This window comes from Macaca mulatta, chromosome 17 (genome assembly GCF_049350105.2).
Source record: "Macaca mulatta isolate MMU2019108-1 chromosome 17, T2T-MMU8v2.0, whole genome shotgun sequence".
Classification (NCBI taxonomy): domain Eukaryota; kingdom Metazoa; phylum Chordata; class Mammalia; order Primates; family Cercopithecidae; genus Macaca; species Macaca mulatta.
The window spans coordinates 93,223,732-93,243,785 of NC_133422.1; the positions used below are offsets into that span (position 1 = coordinate 93,223,732).

At 52.1% G+C, this 20,054-nt stretch overlaps 1 protein-coding gene across 2 annotated transcripts in view; it reads right to left on the reverse strand.

The window, feature by feature from the left end:
* STK24 (serine/threonine kinase 24) overlaps positions 1-20,054 on the reverse strand; it is a 129,817-nt gene that overhangs the window by 70,663 nt on the left and 39,100 nt on the right. The window contains exon 1 of one of the 2 annotated variants that reach the window (XM_015121341.3): positions 1,435-1,527. Within the exon in view, the coding sequence (XP_014976827.1) occupies positions 1,435-1,512 (78 nt within the window). The 5' untranslated portion in view covers positions 1,513-1,527. 2 annotated transcript variants of the gene reach the window in all.

Below are 20,054 nucleotides of genomic sequence, written 5' to 3' on the forward strand. Positions count from 1 at the left end.
ATAGCCTGGAACCCCACAGAGCAAGGAAGGACTCTAAGAACTGCCACCGCTGCAGACACATCTTCCCTCAGAAATGGTCCATAGGGAAGAGAATGCCAGGCCAACCCTCCAAATCTGTCAGTCCTTTGAAGAAGCTGAACTACTAGGGAAAGCAACAAGCACACAGGGAGCACAGGGAGGCCTGAGAAGGAGGTAAAGAAAGAGAACGAGAAGAAAGATGACACAGAAGAAGGTATCCACAGAGCAGTGCATGTGAGGTGGGTCACACACACAGCACTATGGCAACTGCAGTGCATCATGAGTGAGGCCAGCCTCCGGGGCCATCAGGGGCTACCCAGCCACAGCTCTCCAAGGTGAGACACACTGAGTTCCGAGCAGCTACTCTCCAAGAGAACTGCTGAAAGCCAGTCAGCCCATTTCTGGTTTGCAGGCCTTACTGTGCTACAGCGTGTCCACCATGGCAACAACGCACATATCATGACAATGACACATGAGCAGATAGCCACAGTGACCTCCTGCACACAGGGGAGCAGTGCCCCTGCCCCATGTTGGTTTGAGGCTGCACATCAAACAACACAAAAGCTCACAAAACCCACCAACCATCTTAGTACAAAATGAACCAAGTAAGGCTCGTGTGCTGGACATGTACCCAATGGGAAACGCATCCTGGGGTTACCAAGAGAGCAGGACAGGCCAGAGGCCAGGCACTGAGCGCTCGGCCCACACCGGAAGGTCATGGCCAGGGTAATCCGAGGTCTAACGAGCTGCCAGGGATTACAAGGACTACAGTTTTAGCCATGATCCCCCTTGGCTCCTAAAAAGCTACACAAACGTCCGTTGTGTTAAAAATGAAACTATCTATCCAACTTCGTTTCCAGTTAAAGTACTTCACTAAACATATCAATTGGGTGATTAATCAAGAGGCATTTAATTTTTTTTCCTGAACAGTTGCTAAACTGTTTTCAGTCATGGCACTACATTTCAAACATCTTAAGACAGTCATACTTAGGAGGAAGCCTGGCTGTGTACTTACAGGTTTTAAAAACATAGTCCAAGACCCCTGGGTTTACCAAGATAGTCAATGACCCACAGTCAGAGCCCAGGATAATTTCCTCAAGTGAAGACTGTTTTCGGAGCTAGTGAGCAGCCCTACAATATCCTCCTCTTCCTATGTTCAAGCTTGTCAATACCCCAGTTGAGTATCACCAGTCACTTTTGGGAATGCCACAGAATGCCCGGGTGGGTACCTCCCATCTGACTCACCCTGCACGCGGCCTTGAGCCTGCACCTCCACCTCCTCTAACACAAGCTGCTAGGATGAGAAGCTTTTGGGGATGCGGGGGAAGCAGCGCTCATCTCCTTTTTTAGCTATAATGAAACATACCCCGTTTTCGGCAGCTACTATCTTCGTTGCTTTCATGCCCTCTCCCTTACCGTGCTCCCTCCAGGGTGAGGTAGGGCGGCCCTCCTTTTATTCAAGGCCAGTCCCCAAAGCTGGGCTCTGGAGTCCATCCTTCTCTCCTCCAGGATACGGCTTCGTCAGTAAACGCCTTCTCGGCTCCTTCTTCCATTCACCCCTCTGCTGGCTCTCTGCCCTTGGCAACATGCTCCAGTTTCTCCCATTTAAAACAAACGACAGCACCCTCCCTAACCCATAAGCCCTCCTCCTCCACCCTCTCCTTCCTCTGGAGTCCCGTCAAAGTCATCTGGACCTGCCTGGTCCTCCCCACCACTGCAGCCTGGCTCCGCTCTGGCTCCGGTCACCAGTGCTGCAGTGTCGTGTCTGAGCCTCGTCAACCACGCCCTCCCCCTCCTCTGGGTAACTTTCCAGTCCTTCAGCATCCACAGCCCTGCTCCCGCTGGCTTCTTCCAGTCCCCCTAGTTCCAGAAAGATCTTCACAGAGATTCCACCTTGACTCCACCTTGTCTGGCCCTTACTCCAGGTCCCAGCCTGGGCCTCTACTCCTTCTCCCCACAGATGCCCAGTGTTTCAGGGTCTGGGGCCCTCGTTTCCCAAACCTGGGACATCTGACATTCTTGCAGAAATATATGGGAGTTCAGAAGAGAACAAGGTGAATAACCCATGTTTTTAAAACACCCCAATGGATTCTGGTCAATCACCACCTTGAAGGAAAGGCTGTGATCAAGACTCATGTACATGACAGCTTTCAAAGCGCTAGCTCAGGCCTGCCTTCTGAACAGGAACCCCCGGACCAGCTGCTTCCCAGACATTCTCTCTTTCTACCCAGACATTTCAAGCTCAACATGTGTGCACGGAATTCGCCGCTTCCCCTGCTGGACTGTCGTCCCACAGTCGCCCTCTGCGCTGTGTCCTTTGTTCAGCTGCAAGCTGAGGAGTCAGGGGCTGTGTCTCATGCACCTCTACACTCCTGTGCCCGGGTATAACAAATGGCATGGGACTGTGGACAGGAAATGTCCCCTGAGCAATAAGAAAACCCCAGACTCACCCTGGCTTGAACAGGACACAGATGAGACACCTCAAAGGCTATCCTACACACAGACAGGGGGCCCTGGAGGGAAGGGGCAGCCCTGCTGACAAGGGTGAGAAGGGTGGTAAGAGCCTGCCTTCCTGAGGTCAGGAGAGCCGGTTAGCACTGTCATTCCTGGGAGCGGTGATTCTCAGACCTGGGTGAGCCTCACATTCCCCTGGAAGGCCACAGAGCCCCACCCCACCAAGAGTTTCTGATTCAGTCAACTGGGGGTGGGCCCAAGAATTGGAATCCCGGGGTGGGAGGGAGATGCTGCTGGTCCAGGGACCACACCTGGAGAACCACCGCTCGGCACAGGCTGGGACAGGAGGCCAGGCAGCCCCCACAAGGGACATGCCACTAAAACACCATCATGCTAGGTCAGCTGATCACCCCCCTCCAGTAACCGTCCTGCTCCCATACTAAGAAAACAGTGGCCTTTGTTTTCTGAGACTTAATTTTAAAAGTAGGCAACAAGAATGTATCCAAACCCTTACCATGTTGCTGACCCTGTGGGAGACAGTTACAAAAAGAACCACCCACAAATCCCACCTCTCTGGGTCCACAACCCTATGAGTGTGACTTGGACACTCCCCCCAGCAAGAGACAGTGGCTGCCTCCATGGCTAGTCTTGCTTTGTGTTCTGATGAATATAATCTAAGCAAGGCCCCAAGAGGACTCGCAGAGCTCCCTCCGCAGAGGGACGTGACCACGAGGCAGGGGAAAGCAGGCAATCGAAAATGGTGTGGTCAGAAAGATAATGACATCTGCCCACTTCCTGGACCCCAGCTGAGGTCCCAGGATGTGCCTCAAGTCATCCTGGGCCACCTGGCCTCAACCATGCCATTAGCTGACTACAGAGAGCCCAGAAAAGGCCAGCAAAACTGCTCAATCCACAGAATCACGAGAAATCGTGAGCCTGCTGTTTTGGCCACTCGGTTTTGGTTGGCTTGCTACTCAACAATAGGCAACTAATACAAAAACTGATGCTAGAAGCTGGGCACTGCCCCAGCAGAGGCCCTGACAGCCCATGCTTGGCTCTAGGTCAGAACTGCTGCGGCCCATCTGTTGTGAGATGCCTCCATCCCTGCCCTCTTTGAAGAGGAGTCTCTGTGGCTGGCCCACTCTTCCTGTCCCACAACTCTTGTTGAGCTGAGGCTCTCTGAATCAAGAGCTGGCAGCCCATCCACACCCAGCCCAAAGCAGGCAGGGCACGCAGACCTTGAGTCGGACGCCGTGCCAGGAGGGAAGTGGGGAGATGCTGGAGGGAAGAGTCTCTCTCGCATGTGTAAGGGACATGAACCCTGGGGACCGGAAGGCAACCTTGTGGATTGTTACAATAATGGCACTAATAACCCATCCCTTGTGTCTACACCCCCCCACAAGACTTTGCCCACTGCTCCCATAAGAGCAGCCCACACCTTGAATCACCTGGTCTGTGGTTCCTGAGCTGGTGTACCATCTCCAAGGTCAAGCCTCAAGGGGCCCCGCAGCGTTTGCTCTGCCTCTTGGAAGGCCTCCATCAGCAGCACGTGAAGAGGCCTGTTCTGGCCACTAGAGAGGCCACATGGAGGAGCCAAGGCACTGGCTAAACACGCGGCCAACTGCTAGACCTGGGGTGAGACGTCCAGCCTTCCTCGCTGCCCCTGTTAAACCCAGGCCCCAGACACTCTCCAGCTGGCCACAGCCACACGAACGTGCCTCAGCCAGGCTGGCGGAAAAACCACCCGTTCACCCCAAGGAATGGTGAGAAATGCTAAACTGTTATTGTTTTAGGTCGCCAAGTGCTACAGTGGTTTCTTGGTTTCTTATACAACAACAGATAATAGAATTCACAGAAACCACTGCAGGAGAAAAGCGTCTATGGGCAGCATGGCGGGAGGCAGATATTCCAGATTCTGGAATGTTTTAGTAACCTGCCCGTTTTCCTTTTGCCTGCACCAAGACTGCTTAGAAAACAGCTATTTTCACTTTTTTACAATCATCCCAAAAGACCTTTAGAGGCGTATGGCACCCGTACAATAAGGGGTCACTGCATTGTCTCAATCTGCTCAAGTGCAGCATCTTTCAGAACCCCTGGCCTCTGTGTCAGCAGCTGCACACCAGGCTAAAAATTACCCCTGGCAAGCAGGGAGCCATCTGCTGAGGCCAGGGCACCAGGGCACTCAATAAGGCAGGGTTCCCCGAGCGGGCAGCCCTGCCCTCTGGCACTTCTTGCATAGGTTCATTACCATACCGTGTCCCCCATGGCCAGAAGAAAAACCAATGCCAAAGAGGGCCTATTTCAAATAAGAACCTCGAGATTCTGCTGCCAGAATTTATTCACCGAGGAACGTAGATTTCCTTGGCAGAAAAGGCACAATTCTGCCAGCCATCTTGATAATTTACTTTTCAGAAGGGTTTGGGCTGAACTGAGCGCCGGCTATGGCCTCAGATTAGAAAGGCCTGTAGCCCCTCACCCCCTCTGCCCCCGCCTAAAAGGAAGCAAAGCCTAAGCCAGGGCCAGGCAGGAGAATCAGGACACCCAGGAGCTCGGCCTTTTCCGAAGCAGGGGGAGGTCAGGACACACAGACACCCCCACAATATTCCCCTCCAAAGTCACCTCCCCTAGGGCAACAAGACTGGGGGATGGGGGAGGGGCTGGGGGCAGCCTGCACACAGCAACCCCTCCTCAGGCCCTGGACTCAGCACTCGAAAATATCGATTAGATGTCTTGTTCCTACAGTGGAGCCGGGATCACCACTCTAGGACAGGCAGGAGGATCGGCTTCTCTAATGACCAAGGGAAGCGCAAGGGGGTAACTTCCCTTTCCCGAGCTCACAGAGCCTCGAGCCCCACAAGCTGCCTCACACTCATGAGCCCTGGCTTTCTCCTCTGAGGGAAGGGTTCAGGGATAAAAAGATGATAAATAATAGCATCCACCTCTGCATTAAGTGCAAGTGAGAGTGAGGATCCAACACCTTCTCGTGGAGGTGCCCGACACATCCCAGGCAGGGTCTGAATAGAAGGCACTTGAATACTGAGTTCTCTACTCACCAACTTTCCAATTCCCTAAAATCTCCCCAAGAATTGTAAGAAAAAGCCCAGCTTTCCATTTTGGGGGGCCTCAGGGTTAAGAGCCAGCACGCCCCGCCTGAAGGGCAGGCTTTGGTTGGATAGGTCAGGGGTGGTCAGCTGGAAAGCTGAGCGGGGTGAGGGATGGTGGCTGGCGTGCGGTGGAGGGAGGGGCACTGGCAGTATGCTGGGGTGAAAGGGGCTTTCAAAATAGGTCTTTGCTTTTTCCAGCTTTTAGACAATTTTGGTCCTGTTTTCTCTCAGTCATTTCTGTGAACAGATGCTTTGTCAAGCTGTATGTATTTTTTTTCGTGGATGCAAAATTGTTGTCTTAGTGTAATATGACTCAGGCGTTTTCTCCCTGCAGTGCACACAGCGTGTGGCCAGCCTCGTAGGAGTGGGTTTACTGAGGGTACACTTGTTCCACGCGCTGGGTCAGGAGCTTCACATGAACTGTCTCAGCACATTCTCATGACAGAGCTAAGAGGAAAGTACTTCTGTCCACCATTTTACAGATGAGAAAACTGAGCACAAGAGATGTTGAGTATCTCGCCCTTGGTCCCATCGCTGGCAGAGGGCGGAGGAGGGGTTTGAACCGAGCCAGCAAGCTCCTGCCTCCTCACTGTACTAGGCTTGAGACCATGTCATTAGAAACCAAAAAAGCAAATATTCCATTATATGGCTGCATTAGAGTTTATTTAACCTGTCTTCTGCTGCTTAATCAGGTTGCCTTTACTTCTTTTTAAATTTTGTGTTTTAAGAAACCCGGGTTGTGCATTTCTGCTGTGGCGGGGAGTGAGTGTGTGCCTGTCAGCTCCTGGTCAAAACTTGGGAAACGTGATTGGAAAGGACCACAGATGGCTTCCTGGAATTTGCTCGTCAGCTTCAGGGCCCATCCCAGTGGTGCGGGAGTGGAATATGTTATTCAGATACGCAAGACCGCTGTCCACAGGCGCATTTGCATGAGACGCTGGACAGGTGGAAATGGGCCTGCTGATACTGACCCCATGCGAGGACAACATGCCCACATGGTCACTCTGTGTTTGCGTCAGATTCCCTGAGAAAAGGTAGTGACGTAAATCTGTATACACTCGGAAGTAGAGATTTGTTTTGTAATTTTCATCAGCATCCTTTTGGAGTTTATTTCCATTTTGTGTAGATGTGGGCCTATCACTCTTCACAGGGAATGGCCAGCCACTGAGAATAACTGAAAAATCAGAGGATCCATGTATGTGTGCACACAGCAGAGTCGGGCATGGTGGCTTACACCTGTAATCCCAGCACTTTGGGAGGCCCGCGGATCACTTGAGATAAGGAGTGTGGGACCAGCCTAGGCAACAAAGCGAGACCTCAACTATACCCAAAAAAAAAAAAAAAAAAAGGTCTGCCCTTCTCCCTCCACTTCATCTAAGAAGCCCAGAGATGGAGAGGACATCTGATCCCAGTGGCCAAGACCCCACTCCCATTAGAGCAGTGTGAACCTGTGGCCTGCACAGGGGCAGGGTGCCAGGAAACACGCTCCGCAGGCCGCCAGTGAGGACGAAAGTTAAGACCTGAAAGACCAGGTCAGAATCAAGAGCATCCAGGGGAGCCCTGTCACAGAGGCTGTGCCCACACCTGGGCAACTCTCCCACAGGCCACCGGCAACCCCTTCCCCGCTCTTCTCTGGGCCCACCTCCATATGTCCCTGTGCCTTGAAAGACTGGGGAGGGCACACAGGCTGTACAGGCAAACCTGAGCAGGGAGGCTTTTCTGAGGAATGGCCAAACACAGTTCGAGAGGCAGAGCCGCCTGGATGCAGAGGATACGGGACTGGGACAGTGTGAGCCACAAAGGAGGTAGGGGGTGCCCAGCACTGCCTGGCCAGCACCACCCAGCCACAGATGCGGAGCCAGCGGCCACGGGAGACCAGAGGGGTTCAGAGGCACACAGTTGAAAATCCCAAAACAAGGGGAGGGACAGAGTCATCAACCGCTTTATTGGAACAAATGTCCCCTACTGTGACTGCAGCCAAGTTCACGCTGTCCTCTTGCGGCCCCCACCCCCACACCCCAGCTCCCGTACCTCTCTGGGCCTGACTCAATGGCAGAAAGCAAAATGAGAGCTCTGCAGGGGGATGGTCTCCTCAGCCACAGCTCCCTAGACTAAAAATCAGGCCTCCACAAAGCTGGAGAGCCGTCTCCACCAGGCCCACCCCTGGGTTCCCACTGGGCCACCAGACTCTCATTCATGAGGATGTGCAGGTCAGCCCAAGGTGGTCCTCTGCTCCGGGAGGCCCTGGACAGGCCAGGGGCCATCAGTCTCGGGCTCCCTTCACAGACTACGCATGACCTGGGGGTTTGCCCTGCCAATGTCATGACCACACCTACCTTGCAAGGTGAAAACCTCAATGAATGAGAAAGACAAATGGAGGTGTCTCCTGATTTACAGACTGATTCTGCGCCCAATGAGAACACCAGAAGGTGGGTGTTTTCCTGCTCCCTCTCATCTCACAAAACGTGGTCCCCTCAGCCCAGTGTACGAGGGGGGCAAAACCAGCAACTCCAGCCTGGCCTCCAGGCTTCTGGCTCCTTCGAGGAGAAAACCCAAGTGCGAAGTTACTGTTACCCACTCGAGATTTACCAAGAGAATTTCGAAGCTCCGCCCTTCTGCAGCTCAGAAGCAGGGTCATTCCACAATACAACACAACACTTTATTATACTCCGTGATCCCTTGAAAGAATTCGTTAAAATTGTTCTATGATGACTTAAGTATTTTATATTTTTAAACCTGAATAGCTGTCATCATCTTCTTTTGATCATTTCTGGCAATGAAAAATGCATGTGGCATTACTAATCAACTTTCAGAGTTACTCAGCTCCAAATGTACCACTTGCACAGTCAAACCACACTCAACTATCCTGGTTGAAACCGAGCTTCTCTATGCTTTTCCACGAAAACAAAAAGAAACTGAGGGTGATGTGCTGTAATACCCCGTACTTCTCACACCACTATCCCTACAGGAACGGGCAAGAGGACGCTGGAGGGAAGCTGAGACTGGAGCAGGGAAGCTGAGACTGGAGCAGGGAAGCTGAGACTGGAGCAGGGAAGCTGAGACTGGAGCAGGGAAGGGGAGTTGGCTGCAGGCACGGACTCTCCTCCACTCTGGCCCTGGCAAGCATCTCTAACGAATCACAAACTCTCTCCTAGAGCTGAACTGAGCCTCAGAACCTACTCACCCCAGCCAGTCGCCACCGATTTGGCCAACTGGGCAGGCAGGTGAAAACCTACATGCTGGCCTGTCTGGTTCTACCACCCACAGACACGTGCTGCGGCTACCATTCCAGCTCACCCTTCCATACCCTCGCCCAGGCCCCCCACCCCACGTTTCATCATTAACAGTGTGGCTACCTACCATTTCCAAAGCTGGAAACCTCCGCACCCCCATTCCTCTCTCACCCCAACAAGCAAACCATGCCATGGTTCTTCCGAAGTGTCTCTCCATCCAGCCCCCTCCAGGTCACTGCCTTGCCCTCCCTCCCCCACAGCAGCAGCCTCCAACTGATCCACTTCAAGACCTGCCTGTGCCCTGCTGACAGAGCTGATCTTTCTAAAAGCTCATGGTTTCCTTCACTGCTTAAAACTGGGGACGACCCACTGCCCTTCGCACTGAGGTCACACTGAGCTTGTGAATCTAAACCCCAAAGCTCCTTTCTAATCCCCCCACTTACCCTCTTGTCATCCAGCTTCTTAATATTGTCTACAAGCGCCAAAGGTCACACACAGATGAGTCCCTTTACAGGAAATTCTCAAGGTGACACCATTTTTTGACTGGTGGAAACAGATCCTTGGTCGCTGAGGCTGCGGTGAGGAAAAGACTAACAAACCACCAAACGGGGGGTGCCAGCAGCCCCTGTAGGCCCGGGGATGGGTGTGGTTGGGGTCCTAACACAAGGCTTCCAGAAGACGCATTCGGCCATTCATGCAATGACCCTACCCAAGGCTCCCAGGTCTAAGAAATGAAGCTGGGAACCACAGAGGCAAGATCATGGCGACCAGAATTTGCAGAAATCCATGGACCTTTAAATTGCCTTGTAAAGGTAACCACTAAATCTCTTAAAATAGAAAGGGTCTACCTGCAGGGCCACGGAAAGAAGGCTCTACTCCACAGGCACTGCCAGGAGAAGGAAGCCGACGTCAGACAAGAGACCCATTGCAGGAAAAATGATGGCAAAGAAAGAAGGCAAAAGGTACTGGCCCTGTATGTGGGTGCTCACACGCGCGCGCGCGCGCACACACACACACACACACACACACACACACCCTGTCAAGAGGACCAGACACGACAGTGTCTGTCTGTGGCTCCCAGACAGAAACACACACATACTTCCAGAAAGTCTGTGCAAGAGAAATCCTAACAATTTGAGCAGAAACTTTACTGAATCTAAGAGAAGGTCTTGCAAAACACCTGGAATACTTAAGGCAGCTCCGTATACACACCCATAAAGAACTAGATTCCCAGAGCTCCTGGCCTTCTCAGTGTCACAGATTAGGTGACAGCTGCAGTCAGAGACAATGACTCTTCTCTTGGATATGGTCTTGGATGTGGCCTGGGCAGAATGACGCCGTAAGCAAAGCTACTGTCATGCCCGGGTGCCCTCTACGGAGGAGGCATGGGCTCCATTTTCTGACTTTTAGGTGACTTGTCTTCAGGCACAGGGCCTGAACAGGAACCCACGGCCATCTGACTCCGAACACTGAGCACACCCTTCACTGTCTCCTGAGCTCTGACAGCAACATACAACACGAGGGCACAAAAGAAGAATCCCAGGCTCTGGAATGAAAAGCTGTGGTGCGCTGCTGCACGACCTCCAACAAGTTCTTAGCTTCTCAGTCAAATGGACAATGACCTCACATGTCTGTTCGGCGATCAAACCACGTTGTCTGCCAGCAACGTGGTGAACTGCCACCACCTTCACCAGAGTTGGCATAGACTCTTCAGCAAGCACACTGAAGACCATGGGAGGTCATCTTTAAAACAGCACTCAATTTTGGAGACGTTTTTGGAAATCATTAACTTGCTGGCCAAAACTCTTAACTGAGAACACACCAGGTACAACACAACACAACAGGGTCCCCAAAGAGTAAAAACGAGAGTAATTTTTTAGTATGGCTGAACTTTAGGTCAATCTCCTATTCTTTAATACAGATTATTCTTCCCCTAAGTAAGAAATCCTAAAGCTAATTGCAAACAAACAAAATACCCTGGAAACCCATCTCATCAAATTAACCTGGTCATTAAATGTGAAGCGGCTTTCTGTGCTGAAAGGAATAGCGAACAATTTGCCTAAAGCAAGCCTATTCATCCATAAAGGTCTTCTTTCATTCTAACCAGTTTAAAGCTCACTCTTTATCAGGGTCTTTCCAATACACCCTTCCAAAATCGGGAAATCGAGCAGCCCTTTTTATAAAATATCTATACATGCAGGGATATGTACAGAAAAGGCCAATGGAAAGTTTATAAACCAAACGAGAAAGACTAAATAAAAGCCAAGTGCTCTTTTCTGGAAAGTTTTCCAGCCAGCAGTTGTCATCAAAAACCTGTCATGGTCAAAACCCAATCTAGGATGGCGCATCCCTGGCCTCCTCCGTTGCTCTGGGAAGCGCCCAGGGCTTTCCACTATCAGGACAGCATCACACCTTAGGGACTCCCCCCAGTCGGATCCTGGGGCTCCACACACCAGCCAACCCTAGACACCTTTTGATATAAACAGAACAGGAGAAACATCAAGCTCCTGATTTTGACTTGATAAGAAGTTTAAGGTCAGGACTGGCTTTCACACCAGTGCTGACTCAGGACATCAGGGCTCCTCTTGAAGCCAAGGAACAAATTTGAATGCCTGTTCTCCTCCGCACTCCACCTTCACCCTTTGAAGGTGCAGATGTTATTAATGGGTTTTTGGCTAGACACCACTAACCGCCCAATGGTGCCTATCGTCCCCACAGCGGCCTCTGCTCTGTTAGAGGTGAGCTGGAACTGCAGACGCAGGACACTGCGCCAGGAGAAAGACACTTTGGGAACTACCTGCTCTGTGATCGTGAGGCCAGCGCCCTCCCAGGGCCCACCCTCCCTGCTGCGTGGGGCTGGGATTCTCCACCTGGGCTGCGTGTGGGCAGCCTCCTCAGCAGCTCCATGTCCCAGCCTCAGTCTGGATCGATTCAAACAGAATCTTTGGGAAGGGACACATCCCTCATTAGCTTAGTTAAGCTAACCAGAGACTCCCACATGTGGCCAAGGTTGAGGACCACCAGTCTAGTCTAGGAGATTTGCCCCAGGCTCTGCAGAAGTCACAATGCCAGTAGTGATGCCTGGAAAACTCCTTTTATCCTGGGTCACGTCCACCTTTCTACACCTGAGGGAAAAAGATCACATCAGTGCAGAGGAGGGGGCACCTCCAGCACCTCCCAGCACCTCACCTTCTTCATCTTTTACCTCTCCCACCTCTCTTCTCCACGACAGGAGGGCAACCCCTCTCCACCACCTTGCGAGATAACTTCAGCAACTAGTAACTGATGGTGCACGCCCATCCCACACCCACCTACACCCATCCCATCCCACACAGACCCATCCCATACCCACCACACACATCCCACACCCACCACACACCCACCACACAGATCCCATACCCACCACACATCCATCCCACACAGACCCATCCCATACCCACCACACACATCCCACACCCATCCCACACCCACCACACACCCACCACACACCCATCCCACACACATGCCATACCCACCACACACCCATCCCACACACACCACACCCATCCCACACACACCACACACCCATCCCACACACACCACACACCCATCCCACACACATGCCATACCCACCACACACCCATCCCACACACACATCCCATACCCACCACACACCCATCCCACACACACCACACACCCATCCCACACACATGCCATACCCACCACACACCCATCCCACACACACATCCCATACCCACCACACACCCATCCCACACACACCACACACCCATCCCACACACATGCCATACCCACCACACACCCATCCCACACACACATCCCATACCCACCACACACCCATCCCACACACACCACACACCCATCCCACACCCATCCCACACACACCCCATACCCACCACACACCCATCCCACACCCCATACCCACCACATACCCATCCCACACACACCACACACCCATCCCACACACATCCCACACCCCCGACACATCCATCCCACACACATCCCACACACACATCCCATACCCCCCACACCCACCACACACCCATCCCACACACATCCCACACCCACCACACCCAGCCCACACACATCTCATACCCACCACACACCCAGCCCACACACATCCCACACCCACCACACCCAGCCCACACACATCCCATACCTACCACACACCCAGCCCACACACATCCCATACCCATTCTAACCTCTCTGCAGGTGAGCCCCAAAAGGGTGCTTCATGTATGGTGAACTAGCTGGTTAATCTAAGGTCTCCAAAATAAAAACCAGTATTTATCAAATACCTATCCTTAGCAAATGGCTCCAAGAAGCTCAAAGAACTGACAGATTTTTCTAGTCCTCAAATATTTTTTCGAAGAAAGTCTTATTTCTAGCTAACTGACGACAAATCATTTTTATACAATAACATGCTTTTCTACAGAACATTGCAATAAATCTACTAATTACTACAATGTAAATTCCTCCTAGTCTGTGTCCATGAACAGAGAATTTACTTTTCTAAGTGGCACTACTCAGTTTATCTACCTGAGCTGTATTAATGCATTACACATGCGCCCACAATCTGGTTTAGTAAACTCATTTCTCCCATAGTATACACTTTACTTTATCCCTACAATAATCACATCATCTAGAAAACAAGCTCAATAAATACCCTACAGTATTTGACAAAAAAGAAAACTGGCACAAAGAGAAGTTAAATTCTATGAATTTCAAAGTCTGGGTCTACATAATCAAACAATTAGTTTTCAGGCTGGGCACGGTGGCTCACGCCTATAATCCCAGCACTTCAGGAGGCTGAGGCGGGTGGGTCACTTGAGGCTAGGAGTTCAAGACCAATCTGGCCAACATGGTGAAACTTCATCTCTACAAAAAATACAAAAATTAGCCAGGTTCCCAGCTACTCAGGAGGCTGAAGCATGAGAATCACTTGAACCTGGGAGGTGGAGGTTGAAGCGAGCTGAAATTGCACTACTGCACTCTAGCCTGGGTGACAGAGTGAGACTGTTTCACAGTCTTCCTAAATTCCTTAATATTTCCTAAATATTAAGGAATAGTTAATATTTAGAAGAACCCCAGTGCTAGCATCTACTGTTTGTAAAAGAATACTTAAGATATAAAATGCTCTAGCTAAGTTAAAAATATTGCAGGGCATGGGGGCTCAACCCTGTAATCCCAGCTACTCTCAAGGCTGAGGTGGGAGAATCGCTTGAGCCCAGGAGTTTGAGGCTGCAGTGAGCTATGATTAAGCCACTGCACTTCAGCCTGGGTGACAAAATGAGAACCCCCATCTCTAAAAATAAAAAATGTAAATTCGATTTTTGGAAAGTGTTAAAAATGAGAAAAAAACTACTGTACCACCTAGATCAATTGATTGCTTGTGGCCTCAGTACCCAACACACACACACACACACTCATGCACGCACATACACCGCACCACCACCTGCTCTGTTACCTTCGAAAACCACTGTCTGAAGCTCCATGAGGTCACAGTGCAGGGGAAGGTGACCCTAGAGAGAATAATGCTCAGACACCATGGGGTCCAGTCTGGACACCGCACTGGTGTGTGCGGCTCTCCGCCCAACTCTCCTGGAGTCACGCTCCTTCTCAGCACAAGTTAAACAGAGGCTCTCCTAGTCTGCTGACGCCTACCCACCACCGGGAGCTAGCGGGCACCCCGCCTGGTCTTCTCATCCACATCCTCCTCCAACCACAAGAGGCAGCCGAGGAGGCAAGGCCCATGGTCACAAAGCTCCAGCGCCCCTGGAGTCCCCACCAGGGAACCTCGGTCCTGCCCCAGGATCTCCCAGTGTTTGTGTGGGGTACTTTTCTTCAACAGAAGGCTCCCTGGCTCAAAGATGAGGCCTGCAGTTTCTTTGAGGTGACAATGAAACCGCCTCTGCAAAAATTCTAACAGTGAGAAAATGATGACAGTGAAAGAGATCTGACCTGACCGACTCCATCTTGCTTCTAACCTAACTTTGGGAGGAACTTCTAAACTAACTTTGGGAGGAACTTGGTTTATAGTTTAACTTTGAAATAAAAATGGTAATAGCCCTTTCCCAAAACAAACCCCCTTCTTGCCTGGGGACTATACTACCTCTGTAAGACAAACAAATTAACTACAAGATTAGAAATTATGGTTTAGGAGTCACGCAGGCCAGAGGCTACAAGATTCTGAACCTCCCAAAACTGCTCCTGGGGATAAGATCACTGCTGTAAAAACTAAGATCAGTGCTTGGGATATTTTGCAGACCCAGCATTCCGATGCACCAGCTAGTGCCACCCAGACCAGTAATCTGGCTCAACCAGTTCTGGGATCCCACCCAGGAACCGAAAACAGCAAAAACCCACTTCGATCTCCTATGATTCCATCTCCGACCCAACCAACCAGCATTCCCCACTTCCTGAACCCCTACCCACCAAATTATCCTTAAAAATCCCAATCTCCAAATTTGCAGAGAGGTTGATTTGAGTAACAATAAAACTCTGGTCTCCTGTAGAGCCAGCACTGTGTGAGTTAAACTCTTTGTCTATTGCAATTCCCTTGTCTTGATAAATCAGCTCTGTTTGGGCAGCAGGCAAGGAGAACCCACTGAGCGGTCCCAACAAACAGGCCCTGACAGCATAACCAGGACAGTTTCATTGGGCAAGAACTTGCAAAAAAATATGCAATGGGCTGGTCGCAGTGGCTCACGCCTGTAATCCCAACATTTTGGGAGGCTGAGGCAGGCGGATCACCCGAGGTCAGGAGTTCGAGACCAGCCTGTATTTACTAAAAATACAAAATTAGCTGGGCTTGGTGGCGCATGTCTGTAATCCCAGCTATTTGGGAGGCTGAGGCAGGAATCACTCGAACCTGGGAGGCGGAGGCTGCGGTGAGCCGAGATCACGCCATTGCACTCCAGCCTAGGCAACAAGAGCAAAACTGTCTCAAACAATATATATACATATATATACGTAATGCATTCCAAATAAAGTATACAGTTCCTCGGAAAGTGAATCTGGCACCTTCTTTATTAAAATCCAAATGCAAACAAAATTCATGGAAAACATACCCAGTGTACAAAAAATACGCAGTAACAAACAGTAGCAGCTCCCACTGCTGAAGCTCCTCCCATGGGAAGGCCTCGTGCTGGGCAGCATTCATAAATACTGTTTCTAGACCTCACAACCGCCCCATGAGAAAGGGAACACTGTCCTCATGACACAGCTGAGACAATTCAGGCACAGACCTTACACAAGATCCCCCACAGCTCGGAAGCGGGGTTTAAGGGTCACAGGTCATTCTCTGGACTGCAAAGTGCTCATGAGCTGCAAGCTTCACAGGGTACCTGACTCCAGAGGTGCCTAACTGGCAAGGTTCACCCTGTGAGCACACCAGAATGCCAGGATCAACACAGAGAGTAAAATGTGATGCCACTTGCCATTCCCCACAGGTGAGCTCACCTTCCTGTACTTTACCAGAGCTGATGGAAGCAATGATGAGTATCAGGAAACTGACTATTCTAGAAGCCAGACCAAATTATTTTGGTGTATGCAGATTTCAATCAATATCGCACTTCCTTTACCTGAAAATCTTTCAGCTTTTAGAGGCCTCGAAGGGGAAATTCCTGGAATGGAGGTACTAAGGTCACAGACAAGGTTGAGTTGTCACAAACAGGAACACACGCATCCTGCCCACCAGGGGAAAAAAAGGGTCACTGAGTGTTCTTTTCTCCCTAGGTGGGGCAGCAAGGGCAAAAGGGAACGTGAGCAATCAAGATGCAATCTGTGTGAGCCAAATCCTACATCTCACAGAAACTCTGCAAGCTCCAGGCCAAGCAGTGGGACAACGGGCCGCCAAGTCAGCTGTTTTGTGCAGCCCTGGGGGGATTCCAGAGTTCCATGGGTGGGTGACAGGCTGGATCAGGATCAAACACACTTCAGTAGGGATCAGAGAACAAATGCCTTAGGCCTTGAGAGCTAAATTGTCTCTGTTGCGTATTATTCTTCTACCTTTTTTTTTTTTTTTTTCTCTTCCAAGAGAAGGGATCTCTCCCTGTGGCCCAGACTGGAATGCAGTGGCACAATCATGGCTCACTGCAGCCTCCAACTCCTGGGTTCAAGTGATCCTCTCACCTCAGCCTCCCAAGTAGCTGAGACTACAGGTGTGTGCCACCATGCCCGGCTGATTGTTATTTTACTTTTTGTAGAGATAGGGTCTCTCTATGTTGCCCAGGCTGGTCTCTAACTCCAGGGCTCAAGTGATCCTCTCACCTTGGCCTCCCAAAGTGCTGGGTTTACAGGGAATAGCCACCACACCTGTCCTCTCCATTTTTAAAAGTTCATGAGCTGACAAAAGCTGGCCTCCGAGTCCCCTGCAGGAGCCCACTGCCCTGGGGCCCTGGGAGCTGCCCTGACCTCTTGGAATGATCTTCCAAGCATCACTCAACACAACCAGAAACACACACCTGCCAGCAGCCACACTGCTCCGCCTGCCCTCCAGCCGCCCGGTTGCCACACTCCTCCACCTGCCCTCCAGCCACCTGGTCACACTCCTCCGCCTGCCCTCCAATTACCTGGCCACACTCCTCCGCCTGCCCTCCAGCCACCCAGTCGCCACACTCCTCCGCCTGCCCTCCAGCCACCCAGTCGCCACACTCCTCCGCCTGCCCTCCAGCCACCCAGTCGCCACACTCCTCCGCCTGCCCTCCAGCCGCCTGGTCGCCACACTCCTCCGCCTGCCCTCCAGCCACCCGGTCGCCACACTCCTCCACCTGCCCTCCAGCCTCCCGGTCAACACACTCCTCCGCCTGCCCTCCAGCCGCCTGGTCACACTCCTTCGCCTAGTCACACTCCTCCGCCTGCCCTCCAGCTGCCCGGTCACCATACTCCTCCGCCTGCCCGCCAGCCGCCTGGCCACACTCTTCAGCCTGCCCTCCAGCCGCCCAGTCGCCACACTCCTCCGCCTGCCCTTCAGCCACCCAGTGAAAGGGAGGGAGAAGCAGGACCCTGTGTGCCCCTGACACTGGCCGGAGCCCGCCCCTCCCAGCTCATCTCCTTACCTACCACCCAGTCCCCTGAAGCAGCTACCTCCAAAGATGAGAAGGGGAGGCTTGGCAAGTAAGTCACTCACGCAGGGACACAGCCAGGGTGGCGGCCTTCAGCTCCTTGAGCCCTCAAGACAATGTTCTTCAGCCTATACCGTGACTCCCTCAAGACCCACCTCCGAAGGAGCAGGCTACCTGTGCAGAGTATTTTTATGGGCAGTGCCACCTCTCTGGACGGTGGCCCTGGGAGGGCTCCCGCCAGGCAGTCCTCCTGGGTGAGGCTGCTGGGATGGCTAAGGACACCTGTCTTTGTGGGGTCTCTCACAAACACACACACCCCACCTGGAGTGGGGACTTCCCCCGGGACGGCATTACCCTGCCGCCGCTGCAATGTCGGCTTTGAACACCAGTGGGCTCATTCACAACAGCACAGCACCCGGCACACGGGAGACCTCAACCCCTTCCGCTAAATAAACAAGCGAGGCGAGTGCAGCTGAGGAGCCGAGGCTCCAGCCGCCAGCTGTGGCACGAGGAGCAGACAGACCTTCCAGACTAAGGACCAGGCCACACACTGGCCAGGGTGCCGGCCTCACTGCCCATGGCAGGACAGGGGCCCCACCTCCACCCAGGTCCACACCAACAGCCCAGGAAGTGGCAAGCAGGCGGAGACATGCACTCCTAGGTAGAGAATGTGAGACGGAAGAAGAGGTGGTAAGAGGTGGTGATCTTTCTAGTCGTCACCTAGGTTCATTTCTGCTGCCCCTCAGTGTAGTGCAGGGGCTGAGGGCACAGCTCCTGGAGCCAGTCTGCCTGAATCGAATCCCCAGCTCTGATGAGGGGGACCCTGACAAAGTCACTTAAACGCCCTGTGCCTCGGCTGCCTCTTCTGTAGGTGGGGATAACAAGAGTGCCCGCAATGCAGGGCTGTGGGATGAGCCTGCTGAGGGGCTCGGGGCCCGGCTGCATGGCCCAGCCACTTCCATGATGCCTCAGCTGCTGGCTCGGGGTACAGCTGGGGGTCAGAGTGGGCAGGGCCTACCCTGCAGACGTCACCTGTAGCTTCCATCCTGGTTTTCTGTCACCACAACAGACACCTGCTTTCTGGTGCCCGTCAATGTCACTAATCCACAGGGATGTCAGCAAATCCTCATCACTTCCAGAACTTCCTTCCCAAGAACGATGCTGAGCTTCAGGTTTTAGTGAAGGAAAGGGTATTCTCCATTGGCTAGGTCAATCACTTCGCTTTGGAGGTTTTTTTTTTTTTTTTTAGATGGAGTCTCGCTCTGTCAACCAGGCAAGAGTACGGTGGAGTGATCTCGGATCACTGAAACCTTCGCCTCCCAGGTTCAAGCAATTCTCCTGCCTCAGCTTCCCTCGTAGCTGGGGTTACAGGTGCCTGCCACCACACGCGGCTAATTCTCTATTTTTAGTAGAGATGGGGTTTTACCATGTTGGTCAGGCTGGTCTCCAACTCCTGACCTCAGGTGATCCTCCCGCCTCGACCTCCCAAAGTGCTGGGATTACAGGTGTGAGCCACCACGACTTGGTACCTATTTTTAATCCCTTCCTCAAGCAGTAGCTTACTGCACCTTCAACTGATCTTCCGCTCCAAGGGCAGTTTGTGAGCTCACCTTATTCATTCTTTGCCCAGTCTCTTGCCCCTTCTTTCTCCTTCCTCTATTCTGGCACACACACACACACACACACACACACACACACACACACACACACACATATACACACACACACACACACACACACACATATACACACACACACACACACACACACACATACACACACACACACACACACACACACACGCACACACACACACACACACACACACACACACACGCACAAATCTGCCTACGAAAGCATGCCTTGTGCTAAACCCCCCCTCCTGGAGGTAGCTCCCAGAGCAGCCCACCTGCCGCCTGACCTCCTATGTTCATCGCTGTCACTGCCTCCTTCCCACACACAGGCCCTAGTGTCCCTTCTTTCTTGCTCCTCGGTGAGGCCCAAACAGGTGAAAATTTCATCATTACTGAGAAAACCACAGAAAAGATAATACTTTGTTCTGCCTTCCCCACCTGTCACAATTTCTGGAAGACATTCTAAGGAGACGCAGGAGTCAGAGCTGGTGGGGAGGGGGACACAGAAAGGAAAGGGCGACAGCAAAGACTCACACACAGTCACTCCAC